Source organism: Schistocerca americana, chromosome 2, assembly GCF_021461395.2.
Source record: "Schistocerca americana isolate TAMUIC-IGC-003095 chromosome 2, iqSchAmer2.1, whole genome shotgun sequence".
Classification (NCBI taxonomy): Eukaryota; Metazoa; Arthropoda; class Insecta; order Orthoptera; family Acrididae; genus Schistocerca; species Schistocerca americana.
The window spans coordinates 694,274,355-694,300,178 of record NC_060120.1 but is presented as its reverse complement, the minus strand read 5'-3'; the positions used below and the strand labels follow the sequence as shown (position 1 = coordinate 694,300,178).

The 25,824-nt window shown below is 42.0% G+C and overlaps 1 protein-coding gene across 2 annotated transcripts in view; it reads right to left on the bottom strand.

Moving 5' to 3' along the window:
• LOC124595580 (protein regulator of cytokinesis 1-like) overlaps nt 1-25,824 on the bottom strand; it is a 239,812-nt gene that overhangs the window by 128,163 nt on the left and 85,825 nt on the right. For both annotated transcript variants that reach the window (XM_047134370.1, XM_047134371.1), the window contains exon 6: nt 4,241-4,396. In XM_047134370.1, the coding sequence (XP_046990326.1) occupies nt 4,241-4,396 (156 nt within the window). The remainder of the gene's footprint in view (nt 1-4,240; nt 4,397-25,824) is intronic.

Here is a 25,824-nt window from a genome sequence, read left to right as displayed (position 1 = left end):
ACTGACTACTGTCCATTGCTTTCTTGCATGCACTGCACAGCATGAGGTTGTAGTTAGATTAAGACACAAATTTAAATTCAAAGCTACAGAATGTGTCAAATGCTGCAGTTGAGTCATTGGTCACGTAAAATCAGTTGTCAACAGAGCATGCCACATTTCCGTCATACCTCGTGGCAGCCACTTCCAAAATTGCTCCGTATTACATGTTAACAGCATTTGTGAAGTGACCTGCCATGTTTGGTTGTCAGCTATAACAGAGAGGTAGCTGGCACCAATGTGGCTACCGCTCATTAGCAGCAAGTGACAGACATCAACTATCAAGTAATTTTAATGGGAATATAGGTTGTCAAGTGGCCACTTTTTTTTTACGCTTCGTATACTGAAGAAGAATACAAAAACATTCTATTTTAAGACAACGGATAACTGTTCCTCTGTGAATTCAACAATAGTTTCTTTTTTCACACAATGTCAAATATTTGAAGAAATTCATTGTTCAAAAGTACTCAGTTCTACTGAGCTGAATGTGATGTTGCTGAAAGTGTGGCATTAAATTTATCATTAAGATATGTACAGTATTTAAGAAAAAATCTTGTTAGTTATTTTTTATGTGACGGCAACCAAAAAAATTCAATTTTTTCCAATAAGCTGTCTTTTGTAAATGGCGACAAACATTGCCACTGAAAACAGACACACATCCCAAAATAATGCATGAGAAGTAGAATGGGAAGAAATACAATGGCAGAGGGGTCACTAGTACTATAATGTCTAGCCTGCTCCCCCTAGAAGATTTTAGTTTACAGACTGGACATTTGGCAGATCAGATCTGATGCCCAAGATGATGATGATTTTCCATCACAGAAACTTCTCCCGTCACCACCACAGGTTAAGCTTTACTGACTTCCAGCTCGTTTATCTGAGGAAAGATCAAATACTCACAGAATCATTTTAGACACCTAGGCTAATTGTCTATACCAAAGACAGCTTTTGTACCATGAGAGAGACTGTCAGGTGATAGTGTCCTATACACACATTGCTTAATCTTTTCTTTTTAGAAGTCATTATATGAGAGTCATCCAAAATGTAGAGAATGCTTGCACACTATACCTAGTACCAATCCCCTCCCACTGTGACTGCTAGCATTCCAGTTAGCGCCTTCTCCCATCTCAGGGCGAGCGGAGTTTTGCTGTCAAGCAGTCGGGCCTCTTTGCTTTGTAAGCTTTCGAAATAGTGGCACCCACTGAAAATCCCACCAAATGCGAAATACAGTGTCATTCTTTTCTGAGTGCAAAAAAGTTTGGCATGTCAAAATTTATATGCATGTAAAGAATGTTTATGGTGATAGTGCAATGAACAAGTCTTGAACAACATGGAACGTTGGCAGCAAAGGTGTTTTTGATTCATGACAATTCATGGTCTCGTGCGTCAGCACATACACAGCAAAAACTTCAACATCTTAGGTGGAAATTTTTTTTACATCCTTCTTACAGCCCTGACTTGGAACTAATTGATTTTCATTTATTCCCAAAACTAAAGGAATTTTGGGGTGGAAAACAGTTTTAAGTATGAACACCTCAAATAATGACATACTAGCTCGAATATTTGTCGGTAGAATACAAAATTAGAAATTAAAAATTGGTCCTATGTTGCAGTAAGTGTCTTGATAGTTATAGAGACTACACTGAAAAATAAAGTAGGGTACTGTAACTTTGAAAATAAATTTTTTACATTCTGTAGGACCCTTGTATAATCACAAGATAAAATCATAAATACGATTTGAATGAGTATTTGTATTATTCTTTATATTACTTCCCTTAGTAATCTACTAACTGTATTGCACAAAATACTGATGCTCATTACACCAATATCTCAACAGGTGTAGACTTTTTCATGACTTCTGGTAATGAGAAAGTGCCCCCAATTTTCCGAAAATTTGGCACACATTCCTATGAACCATTCGCAGCTGAAATTAAATGAAAATTTGGCCTATAGTTGAACACCTCAGCCACATATCCTGAAGTTAGTACATGCCCTGAAGAAGTATGATGACAGATGAGAGTTGATGATCATGTTATGTGAGACAAAGTGGGTGGGTGTGGTCTCTCATTATATACATAGCTAAAGGACTGAAATGTATCATGATAAGCCATGGCCAACTCAGACTGTAATGACCTTGACAAAATGATTTATGAATAAAGGCTATTGCCTTACAGATGGTAATTACTACCCATCACCTCAACTCACTTGCTGCATAGAGAATGTGTATGCATGGAATTGTGCGTTCATGCGGAAGAGATATGTCTCTATCACTTTCATTGTAAGAAATGAAAGCAATTCAATGGGAGGACCAAACAGATGTCTATCTTGACAACAATTCACAATGCTGAAATGAAAGCAAAAGCAAAACCCAGGTAACTGATTGGCTGGAATTTTCTGTCAATTTTACTGTGAAACAACTTATGACAAGAACTTGGGTAATGAGCAGTTGTGTTCAGGATACTGGTGTGGAAAAGGAAAGAAGGGAATTGAAGTATTGTTGTAATGACTGTGATGTCACGCTCTACAGTATTCCCTGCTTTGGTGCTTATCACACAGGTATTAACATTTACATTCACTGTGGCACTCATGGTCTGACTTTATATATATAGAGGGAAACATTCCACGTGGGAAAAATATATCTAAAAACAAAGATGATGTGACTTACCAAACGAAGCGCTGGCAGGTCGATACACACACAAACTAACACAAACAAACACACAAAATTCAAGCTTTCGCAACAAACTGTTGCCTCATCAGGAAAGAGGGGAAGGAGAGGGAAAGACGAAAGGATGTGGGTTTTAAGGGAGAGGGTAAGGAGTCATTCCAATCCCGGGAGCGGAAAGACTTACCTTAGGGAGAAAAAAGGACGGGTATACACTCGCGCGCGCGCGCGTGCGCACACACACACACACACACACACACACACACACACACACACACACACACACACACACACACACACACATATCAATCCACACATATATTTTTCCTACGTGGAATGTTTTCCTCATATATATATAAAAATAGAGGGAAACATTCCACGCGGGAAAAATATATTTAAAAACAAAGATGATGTGACTTACCAAACGAAGCGCTGGCAGGTCGATAGACACACAAACAGACACATACATACACACAAAGTTCAAGCTTTCGCAACAAACTGTTGCCTCATCAGGAAAGAGGGGAAGGAGAGGGAAAGACGAAAGGATGTGGGTTTTAAGGGAGAGGGTAAGGAGTCATTCCAATCCCAGGAGCGGAAAGACTTACCTTAGGGAGAAAAAAGGACAGGTATACACTCGCGCACACACACACACACACATCCATCCACACATATATTTTTCCTACGTGGAATGTTTTCCTCATATATATATAGAGGGAAACATTCCACGCGGGAAAAATATATTTAAAAACAAAGATGATGTGACTGACCGTACAAAAGCGCTGGCAGGTCGATAGAAACACAAACAGACACATACATACACACAAAATTCAAGCTTTCGCAACAAGCTGTTGCCTCATCAGGAAAGAGGGAAGGAGAGGGAAAGATGAAAGGAAGTGGGTTTTAAGGGAGAGGGTAAGGAGCCATTCCAATCACGGGAGGGGAAAGACTTACCTTAGGGGGAAAAAAGGACGGGTATACACTCGCACACACACACATATCCATCCACACATATGCAAACACAAGCAGACATGAATTCATCATCATTTCCACACACAACTTTCTGTCTGCTTGTGTTTGCATATGTGTGGATGGATATGTGTGTGTGTGAGTGTGCGCGCGAGTGTATACCCGTCCTTTTTTCCCCCTAAGGTAAGTCTTTCAGCTCCCGGGATTGGAATGACTCCTTACCCTCTCCCTTAAAACCCACTTCCTTTCGTCTTTCCCTCTCCTTCCCTCTTTCCTGATGAGGCAACAGTTTGTTGCGAAAGCTTGAATTTTGTGTGTATGTATGTGTCTGTTTGTATTTCTATCGACCTGCCAGCGCTTTCGTATATATATATAAGAGCTCTCTTCATATGTCTATACGTAATTATTTCATTAAAGAACTTTTCATTAGTTAAAAAAGTGCTAATTTTTTTTTAACAAAACTTCTTTTTTTTTTAAAAAAAGGGGGGGGGGGTTACTACCACTTAAAAATTAAATTTTTTACTCCTGTAAGAAACAAAACTATGGGTTTTGTATTTCCTTCATTCACCTACTTACATCCAGTTTCCTCATGTTTTCTTCAGAAAGTTTGAATTCATCATCATTTCCACACACAACTTTCCTTTCAAAATCTTCAGAAGGTTCACTTCCCAGTTCTCTCAGGGATGATACAATTGATGATTTCTTACACTGAAATACTCTGAACAGTGTAGCCTGCAAAATAATAATTAAATAGCATGATCTAATATACTACCAGCCCACAATATTTTTTTTACTTCTGATCATAATTAAAATAAACATGGCAATAGTCTTGCAGGGAATGACATATCAGCTTTGTAACTGGAGTGCATCCATAATAGTAAAATTTGCAACCGTGCACACTATATTAACACACGGGGCAGCAAACACACAAGAAAAACAACCCAAAAGCATCATATAGCCTGAAACATAACCAAAGTGCAGGTCAGGAAGAGAGAATAGATAAATCATGAAAACAACTGTCACATAAATAATTTCTGTTCAGCTTCTGAGCATGTTTGAAATGCTTGGAACAGAAACATTACTTTGGAATAGGACATACAATTTTAATATGGAGAGATTTCATGAAAGTATAAACAAAGCATACAGGGTTAGGATCGAAGAAAAGCCTATTGTTTAATAAAGCATATAAGGACAATTAATGATGCCCTAAATGATAATGTCCATGAGCTAAACTAGAAGTGTATGATTTTCCTCCCACAAAGCTGCAGCATGGATTTGCAGAGGACGACACAGCACAAAAACCTTCTACAGTCATGTTTGCTGACTTTCTTATCGGGAAGCTGAACTGGCGATTTCACACACTGATTTATTTGTTGTTGAAGCTCTGCATCCACAACACATGACCTATATGATAGAATGTTGTGTTGAGGGATAAAACCACTACCAACTGTGTCAACTGCATAATCACATCTTCACTTTCAAAGAAGGATATAAACTGCACTGCAAACAGAAACTGCCTAATCAGAAGGAATACCTTTCACAGATGTTTGATTAAAATGTCTAACTTCTCACAAAACCAAAACATTTGTTGTCAATTAACTAAATCAAGAATGAAATGTTCACCCTCTGATCTGTGGCTCAGTATTCTTAGTCATGGGCCCACTACAAAAACTCCCTCATGACAAGTGGTGACAGATACACACATACTTTTAAAAAAATCTCAGTCTTGGTTTCAAGCCGCTCTGCAATGAAACACATTGAGAAAGCCTAACAATATGATAGAGGTAGGACAATGAGGGTCAAAACACTTATCAAAATAAGTTGTCAAATCATCAAAAGAAAATTAATGGTAGCCTTGCTAGTGATGCTCTCAACTATCAGGTTGTATAGTGAAACCAAGCTTAAAACAAAAACAGAGAAGATGTGCAAACTCCATTACTGTTGACGAAGTTTAACACCCAGAACTTGCTCAGAAAGAAGTTTTCACATTTCACTGACACATGTTACTGGTATACAGTTCAAGCATCCTGCAATGTCAATGATATGCAGCCAAAGCAGTTTATGGTAACTGAAGAAAACTACCCAAGTCAAGATTACTAAAAAAGCATTTTACTGTATGACCAGTTTCAACAGTGCTATGTTGTAGTCACTGGCTCTTATATTTTTGGATTGTTAGAACACACTATCGATCAGTGTTACAAGTCGCTTAACAATGCGTATGTACATGCCACTACCAAGAATGTCACTACACATCAGCATGTCAAAATGTAAAAATATTATATAGAAACGTAACACTAATTATATAGTGCAGATTGCATTGCCTTCTCTGTCAGTTACCAGCTAGTAGTGAACATAAACAATTGCAACCGGCACAACGTGGTTAATTTTATGTTTGTACATAATACCTCTACATTTGAAATGATGATGTGAAGTGATCTTCATAGTAGCTGTGTGTACTTAAGCAATGTTACGGGACTTTTAACACTGATGGATGGTAAAAATTCAAAAGCATATGAACCGATGACAACAGCATTGGTCTGTTGAAACCAGTCATATAATAAAAATGTGTTTTAGCAATCTTGGCTTGTAAAGTTTTCTTCAGTTATCACACATTACAGATTGCCCCAGACTGATCATAATAGAAACATACAAGGCATTTTACATGTTGCAAGCATGTATTCAATGCAGTCTAGCGGTTGTTAACATGGAAACAAAAACAGCAGAGTATAAAATTTGGTTGCTAAAAGAAAGAGCATGATTTAGTGCCATTGGAAGAGATCACCAGAGTGTTAATGTATTTTGTGGAAAATTCTGATTATTTGATCATTCTGGGTGTAAAAGACATTAAAGTTGGTATTGTCAATGTATATACACTCCTGTTGAGATCAGTCCTCTTTTGTTTTTGTTGTACTAAAACAAATTATTGTGATAGCAGATAACTGTGTAAGGAATTGAAATCAATAATATACAACTATGATTGTTGAGATGAGTGGCAGAACAGAATACATTTTTAAATAAGCAAATGAGCTACCATTTGAAGATCCCAACAAATGAGTTAAAGGAGTATGGGACCTCTGAAGGTTAGTACTGAGATGCAAATAATTTAATAAATAAGTGTGGTTAATCTGAAAGTTACATTACATTCCTGTGATCAATTTTCACAGAAACTGAGTAGCAAAAACAGAATGAATTTTGTATGAGATGAAGGAGTAGGGGAAGGATACACAACAATTTTTGGAGAACAAGTGTTATACCAATGAAACCTTGAAAAAGAATATGTAATAGTGGGGATGCGAAGCTTGCCAGCTTAATGGCCCCTGAGGTAGAAATCTTCTGACCATTAAGGTATAGATCAGATGCGACATAATGCAAGAGTGAACAAAACAGCTAAAAAGTGTGAAAGTGTGAAGTAGAGGTTGGGGAAGTAAAGTATTTTCAGTAGAACTTATACATATGTGACAGTGAGGTAGAAAGATAGTTTCAATAAATGTTACAGAAACAAGGAGGCAGGAACATCCAGTGATGTGTGATGCGGTGCATGGAATCAATTTGTTGCCCAACTAGATAAGGAAGGCCCCTCTGGGACATGCTGAGATTTGCAGAGCTTCCTCAATCATTTGGTGTGACTAGTGACTTATTGCCAGATTAGCACTCCAAAGGTCCAGGGTTCAATACTCCATCAGTCTCACGAAATTTTCTGTAACTTGTAGCTTCTTTTACCTCAAGCAATGATTTGTTAATGTGAAGAATATCAAGTTTCACCCTTGGTCCCCCTGTAACTGGCTGGGTAAATCAGTTCATGATGCAATGAAGGCAATGGTATATCTCACACCAGGATCATGTCTAACGAAAGCACAGTGCTAATTAAACCAATCTTTGAGATGAAGATAGCTTTACTGATCATGTAAGGGATTTGTATGTTGTAGCAGGATTACTTATGACATAAGTCATTAATATCTGGCACAGGAAAAACATTTTGCTAAAACTCAGTAAACAGTATGTTTCAAAATTTTTGGTAATTCTGGCCCTGGTGTAACCTCCAAGACATATCTGGGCTTTAGCAAATTTAGTTTTGGATTTAAAATATGGAGAATTAGATATTTATTTACCATCATAGTAGAATAGTGTTACAAGTGCTTCACAATAGCTGAGAAGGAAGAACATGGCTACCGAATACACTTAGAATAATTCCAGGCAAATTATTAGAGTGGGGAACAATTTATTTGTAGAGGGATGCGATTTTAAAAATTTTATTAATTTTCCTATACAGTATAATACTTTAATTGTAACAGTTCAGTAGTTTTGTTGTCTGGCAATATGCAGGGAATATAAAATTTATGAGATTGACTGCATCTGTGTATGGAGTAATCCAACCTCTGATGACAGCAACATGCCGTATAATAACAACCATACTTACATACCTCTTAGTACTAGCAGTTCTTAAAAAAAAAAAAAAAAAAAAAAAAAAATCACCCACAGTAACCAATTCAACAGAGTGAGTCACTGTATGTGTACCTGTGAGTAATAAACAGAAATGTATGTAATGAGGCGACAATAAGAAGCTCACACCCTGCAGTAAGCAAGATTGCCAACATTCTGGAAAAAATTATACCTATTAAGATTATAGAGGTGTTATAAAAGGTATCACTCAGAGCACAAGCAGTCAGCTTGGAGGCCGACAGAATTAAGCAGTGGTTACTATGGGCATCACAGTGAGCCAGTTATGCAACTTATGGACAATACAGGGCAGTCCTGGTTTTCGACAACGCTACAACGAAATTTTACTTATTGTGCACATACTGTAAAGTAGAATGAATACATGATTCGTCTGTACGTGACGTGGGTATAAAAGGAGTGAAATTTAGTACATAAAGCTGCTATCTCTTACTCCAACCCAACTGAGCATCGAGTTGTGCTGAGCTTGGATGACATAACAGGTACATCATTTCACAGGGCTTCAACTCTATGCTAGTGCTCGGCAATTAGAGGGGCCGGCACTCAAGCTGGCCTGCGAGAGGTGATGTGTCAGTGACCTGACAAGGCATGACCAGATTTTTTAATGGTTGAAAGACTTGAGAATGTGATGGTCCACTGTATCCTGGTAGGTCAGGACAGCATGGACAACATCAAGTTTTGCAAAACCTTGTTAAAACACATCATGAAGAACACAACAGGGCACAGCTACTGGCTTTGATATGTCAGAAATGTGTACCCAAAGGCACACCATACCATCAAGCAATGCTGCGTTCATATGATAATGCTGATGATGAGGTCGAATGGAAACTGGCAATGCTAATTCTCCTCTGAGCTCCTGCAGGTGGATAAATCTACTGTAGTGCCGTATAGAGGACCTGAACTCATATGGACAGACAAGTTGGCACTCCTGTGAGTAATTTTCATTTGGTGTACCACTTTCTCTGCTGATGTGTAATGTGAAGCCACTATAATGGTCACTGTACTGACAATCTGTGGTGAGAGAGACACTGTCGCACTGTCTGTGACGACACTTGTCTTGCTGCAAATAAGCCCATTTCCAAATAAGCCCATTTCCTTACTCACGGTATGTGACAAGGCTGTACAATGGCCAAGCCAAGAATATGACCGCTTCTCAGGTGCTAGTTACAAATTATATTCTTTTTCATCCTTATGTATTTTGTGTTTCAGAGAAATATTCATGGAAGACGTGACAAGGCTGGGAATCAAACATGAGACACACACATGGTAGTCAAGCATTTTACCCCACAGCTATAAGAAATGTCGAGGAAAATCGACCTTGCTTTAAAATGGTCAGAAAACTTTGAAGTCTATTTTCTTAAGTATTTTTTAATGTTGTATCGAAGTGCCTTGGCAGAGGTATATTTGAGTTCTGAGCTTCACGTACCATAAATACTAAAAAATTACAAAAATCTGATTGCCGTGTGGTGCCCTTGTAAGTTATCTTACCTTATATGCAGAATGTTGATGGTACTACTCCTAATTAGTTAGTGTAGTTGCACTGAAATGCTTATCATTTATCTGCCCAAACATGTAATGTCCTGTGTACCAATGTGACATTAATTGATCAAGTTTATTTAGCACAACCCAAATATAATTTCTTACATAAGATGTAAGTAATATAAGAGCCTATCTGCAGTTGTTCATTACAATTAATTCACGAAGAATGGTTTAGAGAATTGAGGAGAAATTTTAGCATTGTGGGTTTATTCAGAATAGTTATTATGTGACATTAGACTGAATGCTAATTTGTCTTTCTGAGAACTGTCCTCTCCTAAAATTGTAATCAATTATTTCACAATTACAGTGGAACTTTGATTTTACATTCCCCATTTTTAATGTTTTTCACAGCTCTACACCATAAATTCGTAGCCCTGTGTAAAACCCATAAGATCAATGCTAAAAATTCCCTGATTTTACATTTTTTCCTAGTAAATTTTACCTCGGTTCTAAGTTCTCACTCAATGTCTCACTTTACTTCATCCCATTTTCTTCCTAATGACATTTGATGTGATTGTACAAGTTATAAGTGGCATAAAAGACAGATGGTTCACATCATGGGTGGTGGAGGAGTTAAGGGAATATTTTATGGCTATTGTGGAGAGGGGAGATGTGGAAGAGGAAATGGCGACATAATCCACAATTGGTGTTACCAACACAACTTGCAACATTTAGCTTCACAGCACAACTATGGTGAAACTACTGCTACACTGCGGCGGTAATGGAAAAACTAGACAGTTAACATGGAGTAATCTGGACCAAGCCCAGCCACCACCTTTTCTTGTACCACTTGCAACTCAGTCTCATATTTTTGCATGTATTTCTGATGTACTGTATTCAACAACAATATTGAATGTCAATCTTTTAAATTCAAACAGTGAATTTCTAAAGGATATGCTCGGTCATAATCGAGGAAACATCGGCCACTTCCAGCTAATGAACTTTTATTGGCTGGTGACTTGTTAAGTCATCCAAAGCCAGTGTAGCCACCATACCACACTGACACATGTAAAATGAGCTCACCTAATGGATGTGTGGAGAGGGGGAGAGGCTCTTCAGTGACAGGAGTGCAGGTAGGGGTGAAAGCATTTTAAGTGCTGAAAATATACTTTTCGTTCAGATGATGTATTATGACAGAGATGTCATACAGAAATAGAACAAGGGCTTTGCAATGACACATTTTGAAGACTTTTGTGTTCATGAACATGGTTCAGTTGCAACAACTACCTACATTACTCACGTATATATTTTACACTGCACATACCACACACTGTAGTTCATAAAGACTGGCAGCAGTAAGAGCATGAAACTAAACTGTAACACTTGAGCTTTCTTTCAAATTTACATTTTACATAGTGTACAGAAATATACTAAGTCAGCTTCTAATATGCTTGTAATGCAACTGGAAAAGTAAATTCATTTTTTCACGTCTCTGTTTCTCTCACCAAGCCTAAAATAACACTTTAATGGTGATGAGCATATGATGTGCGGCTCATAAGAAAAGCATTAAACAATTACAGCAAGGTTGACAAAGTATGTCATTAATCAGACGTTTGCATTTCTGCTTACGGTTTAACCACTTCGCTGCTACGATATTTTTCATTTAATTCAACATGTTTATCCATTTTTGCTTTTTCTGGGTGAATACAAAGGATGATCTCTCGAAAACGAATGTTTTGAACATATAATTCGTGGTCATAGCATGTCAGAAAACATGCTCGAGTTCTTTGCAACCAGACACAAATTTCAAAAGAACTGATAAAATTCATACCACAAATTAATGTATAAACATTATATAGTACACTTAATTTCCTTCGCTTACACTGATTTTATACAAAGTACTGGAGAGGATTGCGATTTTTAGTTGTAAATGCCAATTGCATGTGTTTTTGCTCTTTTTTATTTGGGGGGGGGGGGGCAGGAGGAGTTACCATTTGTTTCGATTCTGCATTTTTCATCACTTTTATGTTTTTAAATTCTAGCCCACTTGAAAACATATAATAGGGAATTCACTGTATTTTATACGTGTAATTTCAGATACCTCAAGGAAGAATGACCTAAGTTAGAGTCCCAAAAACTCGCAGCCTGCACACTGTGCAAGCAACACACAAGTGCATTTAAAGGCCCTGTATTAACTGAGCTCCGTCTGGTAGTGGGACAAACCTTCAGCAAGTTTCATTCACACCTGAGCAACCCTGGGCGCATTCTGAAAGTACATGGAGAGACCTGAATTACATACTTGAATATATGGCATTAAAACAGTAACAGAGTTTTCGTAAGAGCTTCACCATAGAGCAGATGCACTGGTGTATTTTGTACACCAGAGTCACCTTTTAACCTCTGCCTGAAAAATGCCAAACCTTATATCCACCTAATCACTGATAACTTTCTAGTCATCGTTTAACATGTGTTTGGCTGTGCTAGTGATTGCAGCATCAACCGGTTATGAGTAACAGTAAAGTATTGTTGAAACTGCAGCAGTGGTGTACTAACTAACTTTGATTCAGTAGTTTTTGATGTCACAAAGTATTTAAGGGTGAGAGGTATGGCACATGTGATGTTTTGCTGGTCACCAGTGTTTTGTCAGTGACTTTGTGTCTTTTGTCTTTGGTCACTGTTAGGGAATGAGCTTTTGTCGAGTGGATATGTTGCCGAGCAGCCATGTAAGATAAATACTTTAACTTTTTGAAGGACTTACTGATTCTGCACAACTTTATGAAATCTAACTCTGTTTACGGGATATGAAGCTGTTATGAACTGCTGCTGCAGTTGACATTATTATTTGTGTACGATGGACTCGCAGAACAATTTTCGTAGTGGTTATTCAGGATAACTGATCATGGAAAACTGCACTTTCAGATCTGAATGTTCGCTGTTGAAATTGTGAATTACAGTCTTGTTAAATGAACTTTGCTCATACGTGTTTCTGTATTCACGGCTATTCTAGCACTACATATATTAATTATTTAACAATGTAAAATCCAAGATGGACTGTAACAATATTGCCGCAGAAGAAGCTGAGTAGCTCCGTGGTGTAGTGGTTAAGATACTAAACTGTTGCATGGAGAACTGTGAGTTCAAAACTCACCTGGACTGTACAATTTTAATTTCTATATTCGGTTCGAGTACATTCTAGAAGTATCCACACATGTCAAGAATCATTGTACTGGAATATTTTGTAGCTCTATATATACTGTAAGTGTTCCGGCCAGAGGCAGTTCACTCCGTGCTCTTGTATGTGCAAGTGCTGAATAAACCTTCATTAGGTGAAGTTAGTGTTCCTCATTCATCTGCTTACACCTTCTTCTACGTAACATTATTCTGTTGGAGGCGCCAGGTATTGGAACTTGTGTTAGTGCACATTACTGATGTGACAGTGGCTCCCATCAGGCCACGACAGAGCCGCCATTTACGTGGCGAGAAACCCCAGTTCGAGCCATATTCAACAGATCACAATCAATCGGAGACAGAAGAAGAGGATGTTATGATGACAGCAACTGTGTGCCACCACATGAGACATCCTTCTCGGTTCTCTGGTGACAATGGCCAAGATCCAAATAAGTGGCTGAAGGTATATGAGCGTATAGCCAAATTTAACAAATTGGATGACACGGTGTGTTTGGCTAACGTATTTTTCTACTTTGGGGGCACTGCCAAGCAATGATATGAGAAAAATGAGGAGAAGTTCACAAGTTAGGAAGTATTCCAGGTGGAACTGCGCAAGTATTTCGGCGACACACAACAGCAGATGTGCAAGGCTGAAGATAAATTAAAGTGCAGGGCACAGCGTCCAGGAGAAACTACAGCATCCTAAATTCAAGATGTCTTGGAGCTGTCTAATAGTGGATCCTAGAATGAAGGAGGAAGATAAGGTTGCACATTTCATGAAGGGTGTTGCTGAGGACATGTATCAAGCCCTACTCCTGAAGGAGGTTTTGCCAGCAGACGACTTCATAAAATGGTGCCAGTATATTGAGACAATGCATCAAAAAAGAATTACATGCAAGAAGTTTGAACAGCTTCCAAACGTATCAATGTCCGTGATGGAGGAGGCAACTGATTTCACAAGTGTTCTTTCTCAGATAGTGAGAGAGGAAGTTCAGAAGGCACTTGGATTGCACGGCGAGCAAAAAACCGAGACGCTTCAAGAGGTCACAACAGAGGAAGTGGAACAGACATTGAAGCCGATCTCTCGTCCTTCATTTCCTTTTAATACGATGAAAAAATTGAGACCCAGGCAGAGTTATGTTCCTACAATGCAGCATGAGGAACCTGTTTGGGCACCAAGGGAGACTTAACGTCTGGAGGATCCAGGATAACCAACCAGTGTTTCCACTGCGGACGACCGGGACATGTGGTGCTCTGTTGTCAAGAAAGGCGGTGGATATTTGATGATGCCCGTGTCAGAAGACAGCAGATCGATCCAAGCCGACGCCAACTCTGGAACGACAAAGATGAACAAGAAGATGTAGGTGCAGGACGATGTAGGTCACCATCGCCACAAGTCAGCTGCTGGAGAGGATGCTCCCCGACATGCCAATCAAGGTCTCCATCACCGTTTAGAAGTTCCAGCCAACCACCTAACCGCCGCAACCTGGAAAACTAAAGGGTGCGACCTTCCTTGGAGATGAGGCTGCAAAAGAGAAAAATCCTCTACCGTCGATCACTAGTGTGTATACCTGTCCTTTTTTCCCCCTAAGGTAGGTCTTTCCGCTCCCGGGATTGGAATGACTCCTTACCCTCTCCCTTAAAACCCACATCCTTTCGTCTTTCCCTCTCCTTCCCTCTTTCCTGATGAAGCAACCGTTTGTTGCGAAAGCTTGAATTTTGTGTGTATGTTTGTGTGTCTATCGACCTGCCAGCGCTTTTGTTTGGTAAGTCTCATCATCTTTGTTTCTAGATATATTTTTCCCATGTGGAATGTTTCCCTCTATTTTATATATATAAAAAAAACAAAGATGATGTGACTTACCAAACGAAAGCGCTGGCACGTCGATAGACACACAAACAAGCACAAACATACACACAAAATTCTAGCTTTCACAACCAACGGTTGCCTCGTCAGGAAAGAGGGAAGGAGAGGGAAAGACGAAAGGATTTGGGTTTTAAGGGAGAGGGTAAGGAGTCATTCCAATCCCGGGAGTGGAAGGACTTACCTTAGGGGGAAAAAAGGACGGATATACACTCGCGCGCACACACACACATATCCATCCACACATATACAGACACAAGCAGACATATACAGAGGCAAAGAGTTTGGGCAGAGATGTCAGTCGAGGCGGAAGTGCAGAGGCAAAGATGTTGTTGAATGACAGGTGAGGTATGAGTGGCGGTAACTTGAAATTAGCGTAGATTGAGGCCTGGTGGATAACGGGAAGAGAGGATATATTGAAGAGCAAGTTCCCATCTTCGGAGTTCGGATAGGCTGGTGTTAATGGGAAGTATCCAGATAACCCGGACGGTGTAACACTGTGCCAAGATGTGTTGGCAGTGCACCAAGGCATGTTTAGCCACAGGGTGTTCCTCGTTACCAACAAAACTGTCTGCCTGTGTCCATTCATGCGAATGGACAGTTTGTTGCTGGTCATTCCCACATAGAATGCGTCACAGTGTAGGCAGGTCAGTTGGTAAATCACGTGGGTGCTTTCACACGTGGCTCTGCCTTTGATCATGTACAACCTCCGCGTTACAGGACAGGAGTAGGTGGTGGTGGGAGGGTGAATGGGACAGGTTTTACACCAGGGGTGGTTACAAGGGTAGGAGCCAGAGGGTAGGGAAGGTGGTTTGGGGATTTCATAGGGATGAACTAAGAGGTTACGAAGGTTAGGTGGACGGCGGAAAGACACTCTTGGCGGAGTGGGGAGAATTTCATGAAGGATGGATCTCATTTCAGGGCAGGATTTGAGGAAGTCGTATCCCTGCTGGAGAGCCACATTCAGAGTCTGATCCAGTCCCGGAAAGTATCCTGTCACAAGTGGGGCACTTTTGTGGTTCTTCTGTGGGAGGTTCTGGGTTTGAGAGGATGAGGAAGTGGCTCTGGTTATTTGCTTCTGTACCAGGTCGGGAGGGTAGTTGCGGGATGCGAAAGCTGTTGTCAGGTTGTTGGTGTAATGGTTCAGGGATTCTGGACTGGAGCAGATTCGTTTGCCACGAAGACCTAGGCTGTAGGGAAGGGACCGTTTGATGTGGAATGGGTGGCAGCTGTCATAATGGAGGTACTGTTGCTTGTTGGTGGGTTTGATGTGGACGGACGTGTGAAGCTGGCCATTGGACAGGTGGAGGTCAACATCAAGGAAAGTGGCATAGGATTTGGAGTAGGACCAGGTGAATCTGATCGAATCAAAGGAGTTGAGGTTGGAGAGGAAATTCTGGAGTTCTTCTTCACTGTGAGTCCAGATCATGAAGATGTCATCAATAAATCTGTACCAAACTTTGGGTTGGCAGGCCTGGGTAACCAAGAAGGCTTCCTCTAAGCAACCCATGAATAGGTTGGCGTACGAGGGGCCATCCTGGTACCCATGGCTGTTCCCTTTAATTGTTGGTATGTCTGGTCTTCAAAAGTGAAGAAGTTGTGGGTCAGGATGAAGCTGGCTAAGGTAATGAGGAAAGAGGTTTTAGGTAGGGTGGCAGGTGATCGGCGTGAAAGGAAGTCCTCCACCGCAGCGAGGCCCTGGACGTGCGGGATATTTGTGTATAAGGAAGTGGCATCAATGGTTACAAGGATGGTTTCCGGGGGTAACAGATTGGGTAAGGATTCCAGGCATTCGAGAAAGTGGTTGGTGTCTTTGATAAAGGATGGGAGACTGCATGTAACGGGTTGAAGGTGTTGATCTACGTAGGCAGAGATACGTTCTGTGGGGGCTTGGTAACCAGCTACAATGGGGCGGCCGGGATGATTGGGTTTGTGAATTTTAGGAAGAAGGTAGAAGGTAGGGGTGCGGGGTGTTGGTGGGGTCAGGAGGTTGATGGTCAGGTGAAAGGTTTTGCAGGGGGCCTAAGGTTCTGAGGATTCCTTGAAGCTCCGCCTGGACATCAGGAATGGGATTACCTTGGCAAACTTTGTATGTGGTGTTGTCTGAAAGCTGACGCAGTCCCTCAGCCACATACTCCCGACGATCAAGTACCACGGTCGTGGAACCCTTGTCTGCCGGAAGAATGACGATGGACCGGTCAGCCTTCAGATGACGGATAGCCTGGGCTTCAGCAGTGGTGATGTTGGGAGTAGGATTAAGGTTTTTTAAGAAGGAATGAGAGGCAAGGCTGGAAGTCAGAAATTCCTGGAAGGTTTGGAGAGGGTGATTTTGAGGAAGAGGAGGTGGGTCCCGCTGTGACGGAGGACGGAACTGTTCCAGGCAGGGTTCAATTTGGATAGTGTCTTGGGGAGTTGGATCATTAGGGGTAGGATTAGGATCATTTTTCTTCATGGCAAAGTGATACTTCCAGCAGAGAGTACGAGTGTAGGACAGTAAATCTTTGACGAGGGCTGTTTGGTTGAATCTGGGAGTGGTGGTGAAGGTGAGGCCTTTGGATAGGACAGAGGTTTCGGATTGTGAGAGAGGTTTGGAGGAAAGGTTAACTACTGAATTAGGGTGTTGTGGTACCAGATTGTGTTGATTGGAATTTTGAGGTTTTGGAGGGAGTGGAGCTGGAAGTGGGAGATTGAGTAGATGGGAGAGACTGGGTTTGTGTGCAATGAGAGGAGGTTGAGGTTTGCTGGAAAGGTTGTGAAGGGTGAGTGAGTTGCCTTTCCGGAGGTGGAAAACCAGGAGATTGGATAGTTTTTTGAGGTGAAGGGTGGCATGCTGTTCTAATTTGCGGTTGGCCTGTAGGAGGATGCTCTGAACAGCCGGTGTGGATGTGGGAGAGGAAAGATTGAGGACTTTTATTAAGGATAGGAATTGACGAGTGTGTTCATTGGCTGAGTTGATGTGTAGGTGAAGGATTAGGTGGGTGAGGGCAATGGATTGTTCAGTTTGGAACTGGTATAGGGACTGATGGAAAGAAGGGTTGCAGCCAGAGATTGGAACTTTAAGTGTGAGGCCTTTGGGGGTAATGCCAAATGTCAGACAAGCCTGAGAAAATAAAATATGTGAGCGTAATCTGGCTAGGGTGAAGGCATGTTTGCGGAGGGAATGTAAATAAAACTTAATGGGGTCGTTGTGGGGGTGACATGGTATTAGAAGGTGGAAAGTGTAACATGAGGTTGAAATGAAAATGAAAATAACTGGAGAAAGTAACTGGAGATCTGTTGTGAAAAAAGGCGAAAAAGTGTTGGTTAAAGCTGGGCTATGTTGATCCTGTGGTGAACTTGGGTTGGTAGACAACGATGTGCACAAAGGCTGGGTGGTTGTGTTGCCGCCAAAACACGTTAAAGGGTGGAGAAATTCGGGAAAATTTCGAAAAAACTGCGTGTAAATGTATTAAAAGGAGTGGTTTTGTGGTGGCAGATTATGAAAATGAGGCTAACAATTGTCTGGCGAAGAAATAATGACGTTAAAACCTGTGGGAAGCGGCTAAAAATTATCAGTGATGTGCGAAAAACGGAAATGGAAATAAAGCGAAAGTTATCAGAACTAGACGAAATGGTTGTTTAATAGATGAAAGGAACTGTTTGTGGACTAGAAACGGTGGATTTTATAGCAGCGGTAGTGTTGAAAGCGGGAAAAAAAAATTTTTTTTGGTTATGGTTTGGGAGTGGGTGACGTATTATTGAGTATATATAGGCGGGATAAAATTGTATAGTAGATTACGGTAACAAGGAAGAAGGTGAATACAAAGTGAAACTACTGGCAAAAACAAAAAGAGAAAATAAGACGACAGAAAAGATTTCGAAATGCAACAGTGACAATAACAAACGTAATTGTTGGGTTCAAATTAATGATATGAATATAATAGAGGGAAACATTCCACGTGGGAAAAAATATATCTAAAAACAAAGATGATGTGACTTACCTAACGAAAGTGCTGGCACGTCGATAGACACACAAACAAACACAAACATACACACAAAATTCTAGCTTTCGCAACCAACGGTTGCCTCGTCAGGAAAGAGGGAAGGAGAGGGAAAGACGAAAGGATGTGGGTTTTAAGGGAGAGGGTAAGGAGTCATTCCAATCCCGGGAGTGGAAGGACGTACCTTAGGGGGGAAAAGGACAGGTATACACTCGCGCACACACACACATATCCATCCACACATATACAGACACAAGCAGACATATACAGAGGCAAAGAGTTTGGGCAAAGATGTCAGTTGAGGTGGAAGTGCAGAGGCAAACATGTTGTTGAATGACAGGTGAGGTTTGTGTGTCTATCAACCTGCCAGCACTTTCGTTCGGTAAGTCACATCATCTTTGTTTTTAGATACATTTGAAGCGTGCTGAGCGAGTCTGAGCAGGGGACACAGTTGGAAAGCCTGCGTCACAGGATGTGCTCTGTGGCCTGATATAGGGCGAAGAGCTCTGCTGTAAATACTGAACATTGTGCTGGAAGCCAATACCAAAAAACGTTGGTGCCAACAACGAAAGCACACCTGACACCACGGTCAGTCTGAGAGCCATCAGTGTACACAAAGGTACTATCGCGAAATTCCACATGAAGGTTATGAAACTGAAGACGATACAGCAAGGCTCGTGTAGTGTCCTTAGGAAGTGAATGAAGCCCAAAGTCAACACGAAGTTAACGAAAATTGCAAGGAGCATGAAGTTAATCTGCCAGAGCAAAAGCTGAAAGCCCACTCCAGGAGGTAACAGAGAAAAGAGACACACCCCATACCGATGATCAAAGGATTCACCGAAGGAGGAGACATAGGATGGGTGACCATGCATGACAGACAAACAGCATGCGTATCTGCTGAGGAGGAAGTCGCGGCAGTAGGACAGCAGTAGTCCGGCAGCTTTTGCGTACAGACTCTCAACTGGTCTAGCGTAAAAGGTGCCAGTGGCAAAACGGATGCCACGATGGTGCTTAGTATTCCGATGGCAAAAGAGGGACGGACATGAGAATGTATAATAATAATAATAATAATAATAATAATAATAATGAGCGTATGGCATTGGTGGCCAGGAGACCCCTCGCGTGGCGGTTCGGCCACCGCTCCACGAGTTCTTTAACGCCACTACGGCGACTTGCGAGTGAATGAGGATGAAATGATGATGAAAGACGCACAATACCCAGTCATCTAAAGGCAGAGAAAATCCCTGACCCTGTCGGGAATCGAACCCGGGACCCCTTGGGCGGGAAGTGAGAACGCTACCACAAGACCACGAGCCGCAGACATGAGGATGCATAAGCAAAGGACACGTAGTATAGTTTCGAATGGACAAGGGACCGCTGCAAAAGGTGGAGGGTGGTTCCATTCTACCCCAGGAATTACCATTGAGGACAAGTAGGACATTGAGGGACTGCGTACAGCGGGCTGCCGAGACAGACATGTGGGAGGACAGAGAAACTTTCCTGTGGAGCAGGAGCTTCAGGACTTTCATAGTTTCGACGAATGGAAGAGCAACAGGCCCAAGGTGTAAAGATGGTGGGAGAAACCAATAGTGCTGGCAGAAGTTAATACAAACTGTTTTGTCAGTGGAAAAACGAAAGTCATTTTCGATGCTCCGTGAGTAAAGACGATCGAGACACCGCTGAAGATGTCCCTGAATGAGACGGGTCCGCAAAGAACAGCTGTAGTGGGCAAAATCGTCAACAAAAAAGGAACCAGAGATGCCTGGCGGGAGACAGGCCATTATAGGGTTAATGACGATAGCAAAGAAGACGACGCTCAGGACTGAACCCTGACGCACTCTGTTTTACTGGATAAAGGTGTCCGACAAGGCAGAACCCACATGTACCTTGAAAACTCGATCTTTTAAAAATTCCTCACGGAAACGGGGCAGGTGGCCACTGAAACCCCATGTGTAGTAATTACAGAGGGTACCAGTCCTCCAGAAGGTGTAGTAGGCTTTCTCCAAATCAAGAAACGTGGCCAGTCTGGGATTTCAACAGAAAACTAATCATGACATGGGTGGTTAGTAAATTGCGAGGGTCAAGCCACCATACCAGATGGGCATGAATCATATGTTCCATCACCTTGCAAACACAGGTGGTGTGTGTGTGTGTGTGTGTGTGTGTGTGTGTGAGAGAGAGAGAGAGAGAGAGAGAGAGAGAGAGAGAGAGAGAGAGAGAGAGAGAGAGAGAGAGATAGCGGTAGCTAGAACGAAGAGGTATTTGTCCTTACCTGTCTTGGCTGTGGGTATGACAGTGGCTTCACGCCAGGGACTGGGAAACTTGCCCTATACCTACGTATTAAGCAGAAAGTGCTTGCCTGCAAGAGAAAGTTGCTACAACATCTGAATGTGAACAGCGTCTGGTCCTGGGACGGATGATCCAGATGAAGTGAAAGCTTGATCTACCTCCCTCATAGTAAAGGTGACATTGTAAGTCTCCTGATTCTGAGAAGAGGATGGTATCGCCCAAGCCTCCGCCACTCGTTTCCAAGGGAGGAAAACAGGCTGATAGTAGGAGCAGCTCGAGCTCGAAATTTCTGCAAAATGGCAGCCCACAGTGTTGGAGATAGCAATAGGGCCCATGATGACATTGTCTGTTACTGTCAGGCTGGAAACTGGGGAATGGATCTTGGTCCCAGAGAGCCATCGGAGGTTGGCCCACATGACAGAAGAGAGAGTGAAACTGTTAACAGGACTAGTGAATGAAATTCAGCTAGTTTTTTTGCTATCCCAAAGAACGCAATGACGCTGTGCAAGTGTCTGTTTATACTGAATGCAGTTTGCCATCACTGGATGATGGTTAAAAATGTGGAGAGCACATCTCTGCGCTTGAATTGCGTTGCGGCACACCTCAGTCCACCAAGGGACCGGGACGTGGCATAGTAAAGAGGAAGTGTGAGGAATAGAACATTCTGTGAGGGTAAGGATAACATTTGTAAGATATTCCACCTGGCCTCACAACTGTGGAAACTGTGTTCGTCAAAAGTCGCCAAGGAGGAGTAAAGCCTCCAATTGGCCTTAGTAAGCTGCGATTTGGAGGTGCATGAAGGTGGGGTAGGAGGCAGCAAATGGATAGCACATGGGAAATGGTCACTCATGTAGGTGACAGAAAGAACAGACCACTCAAGACAATGGGCACGATGGGCAGTGCAGAAGGACAGGTCCAAATGGCAATAGGTCTACGAGAAGTCTGAAAGGAATGTGGGTGCTCCTATGTTAAGGAAGAAAAGGTTAAGTTGATTAAGAATGTCAGCCAAGAGGGCGCATCTCTGACAGGTTCTGGGATAACCCCAAATGGGATGGTGGGCAGCAGAAATGGGTGAGGTAGCTGTCCAATACGCTGGAGGAAGTCAGCGCTGGTAACATCGAATGACAGTGGGATGAAAATGGTACACAGAGAAAAGGTCAAGTGGAAAGGGAAAGGCGAACTGCAACAACTTGAAGACAGGTAGTCAGGGAGATGGGTTGACTATGAACGTCATCCCGTATGAGCTGCACGATTCCCCCCAAGAGATGGAATGCCGACCTCGTGCGGAAGGTCAAAATAGACCAGGAAGAAATGTGAAATCTCAAAACGGCTGTGAGGAAGCAATTTTGTTTCCTGATGGCAGAGTACAAGTGGATGCTGCAGTTCTAAAAGCAGCAATAAATCCTCTTTGTTGGACTGAAGGTTGTGAACATTCCATTACAAGAGAGTCATGATGAGGAAAAAATGAAGTGGTATCACTTCGGTGGCTGCCGAGTGCCAGCCTGCAAAGACTTGCTGCTGCAGTGCACCGAGGAAGGAGGATCCTGCTCCATGAGGTCCACAGAAGTGTTGCTTTCTTCTGCTGTCAGCCTGTGCAGAGTTGAACACAGAAAAACAGTTGGTGGTGCACACCGGCAACACCGAGGCCAGCCACTCCGGCAACACATGGCGACACCGTCGAAGAGGATATTCAAGCCGGCGAAGGAGAAGACCGTTTGCCTTTGTTGGACTTTCTCGAGGCTTTCCAGTTAGCAGAGGAAGACTCAGGTGTTGGTTGGCTGGAGGATCAAACAAAGTCGTCATGGAAGCATTGTTTCCGTCCTTTCCAGCCTGCCGCTTGTGTAACTTGTGACTTGGCCCCGTGAGACAAGAGTCTGATAGCTTGTTGCACAGGTAGATGACAGGACTGCAATGCTACCATGAAACTGGGCGATTTCGAAACCTCAGAGCCGAATGTGAGGTCACATGTCTGTGATGCTGTGTCCTTCATGGAGCGAGATGTAGCAAGAGCAGTACTGTAAGTGCCACATGGTAGAACGCAGGGTTTGTGACTAGCCAATAACTTGCAAGCCACCAGATAAGGAACTTTTTCCTTTACCAGGATCTCTCGGACAGCCTGCTCATCGGGATACATGGGAAAATCTCGAGATGGAGCAGCATGGTCACCATTATAGTTTATACAGCAAGGAGAATGAGATGGACGATCGCCCTCGTGTGCATCTCTACCACAGGTTACACATTTGGTCGGGTGTCGACAAGACATATGAGTGTGGTTGAAATGATGACACTGGTAGTAGCGCATAGGGTTCGGGACATATGGTTAGACTGTCAAAACCTCATAGACTGCTTTGATCTTGGATGGCAGCACCACTCTATAAAAGGTGAGAAAAAGAGTGTGTATGGGCACTAAGAAGGCATCTATCTTTTTCATCGTCCAATGGACAGCAGTAACACCCTGATCAGAGAGGCATGTTTGGATTTCAGCCTCAGTCAGAATGTCGAGCAGCCTAGTGTAAATAACACCACGGGAAGAATTCAGTGTTTGATGGGCCTCGACATGAACAGGATAGCTCTGGAGAAGTGAAGCGGCAAGCAGTTGTGCTTGAAAACCAGAAGTAGTCTCAAAAAGCTAAGTGCCTTTCTGTAAATGAGAGCAGGTTTTCACAGGGTCAGCAACTGCATCAACACCTTTCTGAATAGCAAACGGATTTACCATTGCAAAGGACTGACTGTCTTCAGTACATGAAACCACAAGGAACCGTGGTGCAGCTGGGAGGGTCTTTGAATCATTAGCCTCATTCCATTTATGGTTTGCAGACGTTGATTATGAGGATGATAGGCTCATTGCAAGAAAATCCCCAATTATTTCCAGTGTCTGATGGCATGCTGCTTCCACCTGGGGTCCACCTTCACAACAGGATGCACTCACCTTAGGTGATGGTCCACACCTCAGGTCACACCTCCCAAACACCTGATAGAGGGACCAGTCGGCAATTTGGGAAGGTAGCAGCTCAGGCAACAACGCCTCTCTGGGCTGGCTTGTACCAGCATAGAAGGGAAAAGATGCTGCAAAGGCTGGGGGCCCATGGAAGATTTCTCCCTCGTGTAAGCAAAAATCTTAAGTACTAACATCTTTAGTAATGAACTGCTTGTAGGTGGAGAAAGCAAGGCAAATGGTATGTGTATTCCATTAAAACCACTGTTCTTTTATTTCACTAAAATGAAACACATTTGTGACAAAAATGCGGATTTCCTAGGAGTCGCTAGACAAATTTAAAATACCTTCACTGATTTCATAAATAACCTCAGAACAAAGTAGGCCTCTTGAAAGGAGTGTGCAAGGCAAGAAAGGGTTGTGTAAATCAACACTATGGATGATCAACAATAAAATGTCGGTTCTACTATGTTCATTATTGTTAGTTATTAGCCACTGTGTTATGTCTATTATTTTACAGGTATTGTGTGATTTTTCTGTGGTGAAATACACGAGTACATAGCGTACAAACCGCCAGCGACTGCCGCAATTTTCATCTTCTTATCGTCTATAGTTTCTAATGTATAAATTATTTTCAAAGTTCCAAAATGTACTAGAATAAATAAAAGTCTACAAAACGCCTCACTGTACAATGTACTTGTGGTCACACAGTCGCAATTCCTGAAATCCACTGCCCATGGCCTCTGGCCTGCCAAGGAGCGCCACAGTCTTGGGTTCTTGGATAAACCACAAAAATCTGCCACATTATGCCACACACAAACAGACCCAGACTGTAGGTAGATCGGTGAAACTAGATCCGATGGGCAGGGCTTACACATTAGCGGGAAATGATGGGCGTCAGATTGGCAGCCCCAATCCATTAGAGATACCCAAAGAAATGGCCTGCAGTTTTGGCCTGTCATGGAACTCCACTTGTGTGGCCAGCTATTCACAAGTCACAGACACGATGTTGATGAAATTAGACCAATGAGATTTTTCCAAATTTTTTTTTTCACCCTGACAATTCCCCAGATTCCCAGGACACGTTTGAAATTCCTTGATATTCCCTTACTTCCAGAACTTGTGACAACCCTGACACTCTTTGAAAATGTGATTTGTTTTCTTCTAACACCTACAGTTTTTATGTAGCTTCTAAAGTTAACAATTTTCAAATTTCCCACATAATATGTACTACAATAGATCGTAAGGAGATCCAGCATGATCAATGTGAAAAAGATTGTGTACTTCTAAACAACCCAAAAAGTATTAAATGCATCACAGTCATGTGAGTATTCATTTGAAGTGAAATTTGTGTGTCAAAATTGCCAGGTAATTTCAAATCACTCAAACAATGGTGACTTCGTCAAGAGGATCATGTGTTTTGTTACATCTGCAGATCTCTGACTCAAAAGCAGGAGAGAGAACATAACCTCATTTGTCAAAAAAGCATACTGTCTTATTTCGGTATGAGGTTAGGAGAGTAGGACAAAACTTTTGTGTCAAATAGTGTTTGTCATACATGCATTGCAGGTTTGAGGAAATTGATACAAGGCAAGCAGAAATGTTTATCACTCGGGATTCCAACGGTTGTAGTGCTTCAGGATATTTCTAAACATCCCTACACAACATAGGAAAGTAAGTTGAATAAGGATAAATGTAGTGGGGAAGGGAAACTGTGTTTTCCTTTCTTGTATGCAGTGAATGTGTAGCAGTGGTGCAACCGGAAAGAAGGGGACCAGTAAAAATGGTATTACAACTGCTGGTCGTCCGAGAGTCATTTGTGCCATGGTGCAGCAAGTACCTGAACCTGAATGCCATGGAATAAACGATGCACGAACAAGGGCGTAATGAACAATTGAAGAGTGGTAGTTGTTTATCTGTGTTTTTCTTTCAGGTCCTACAGTACACACATACGGACATTTTGAATGTACTCAAGAGAGTGGTATTACCA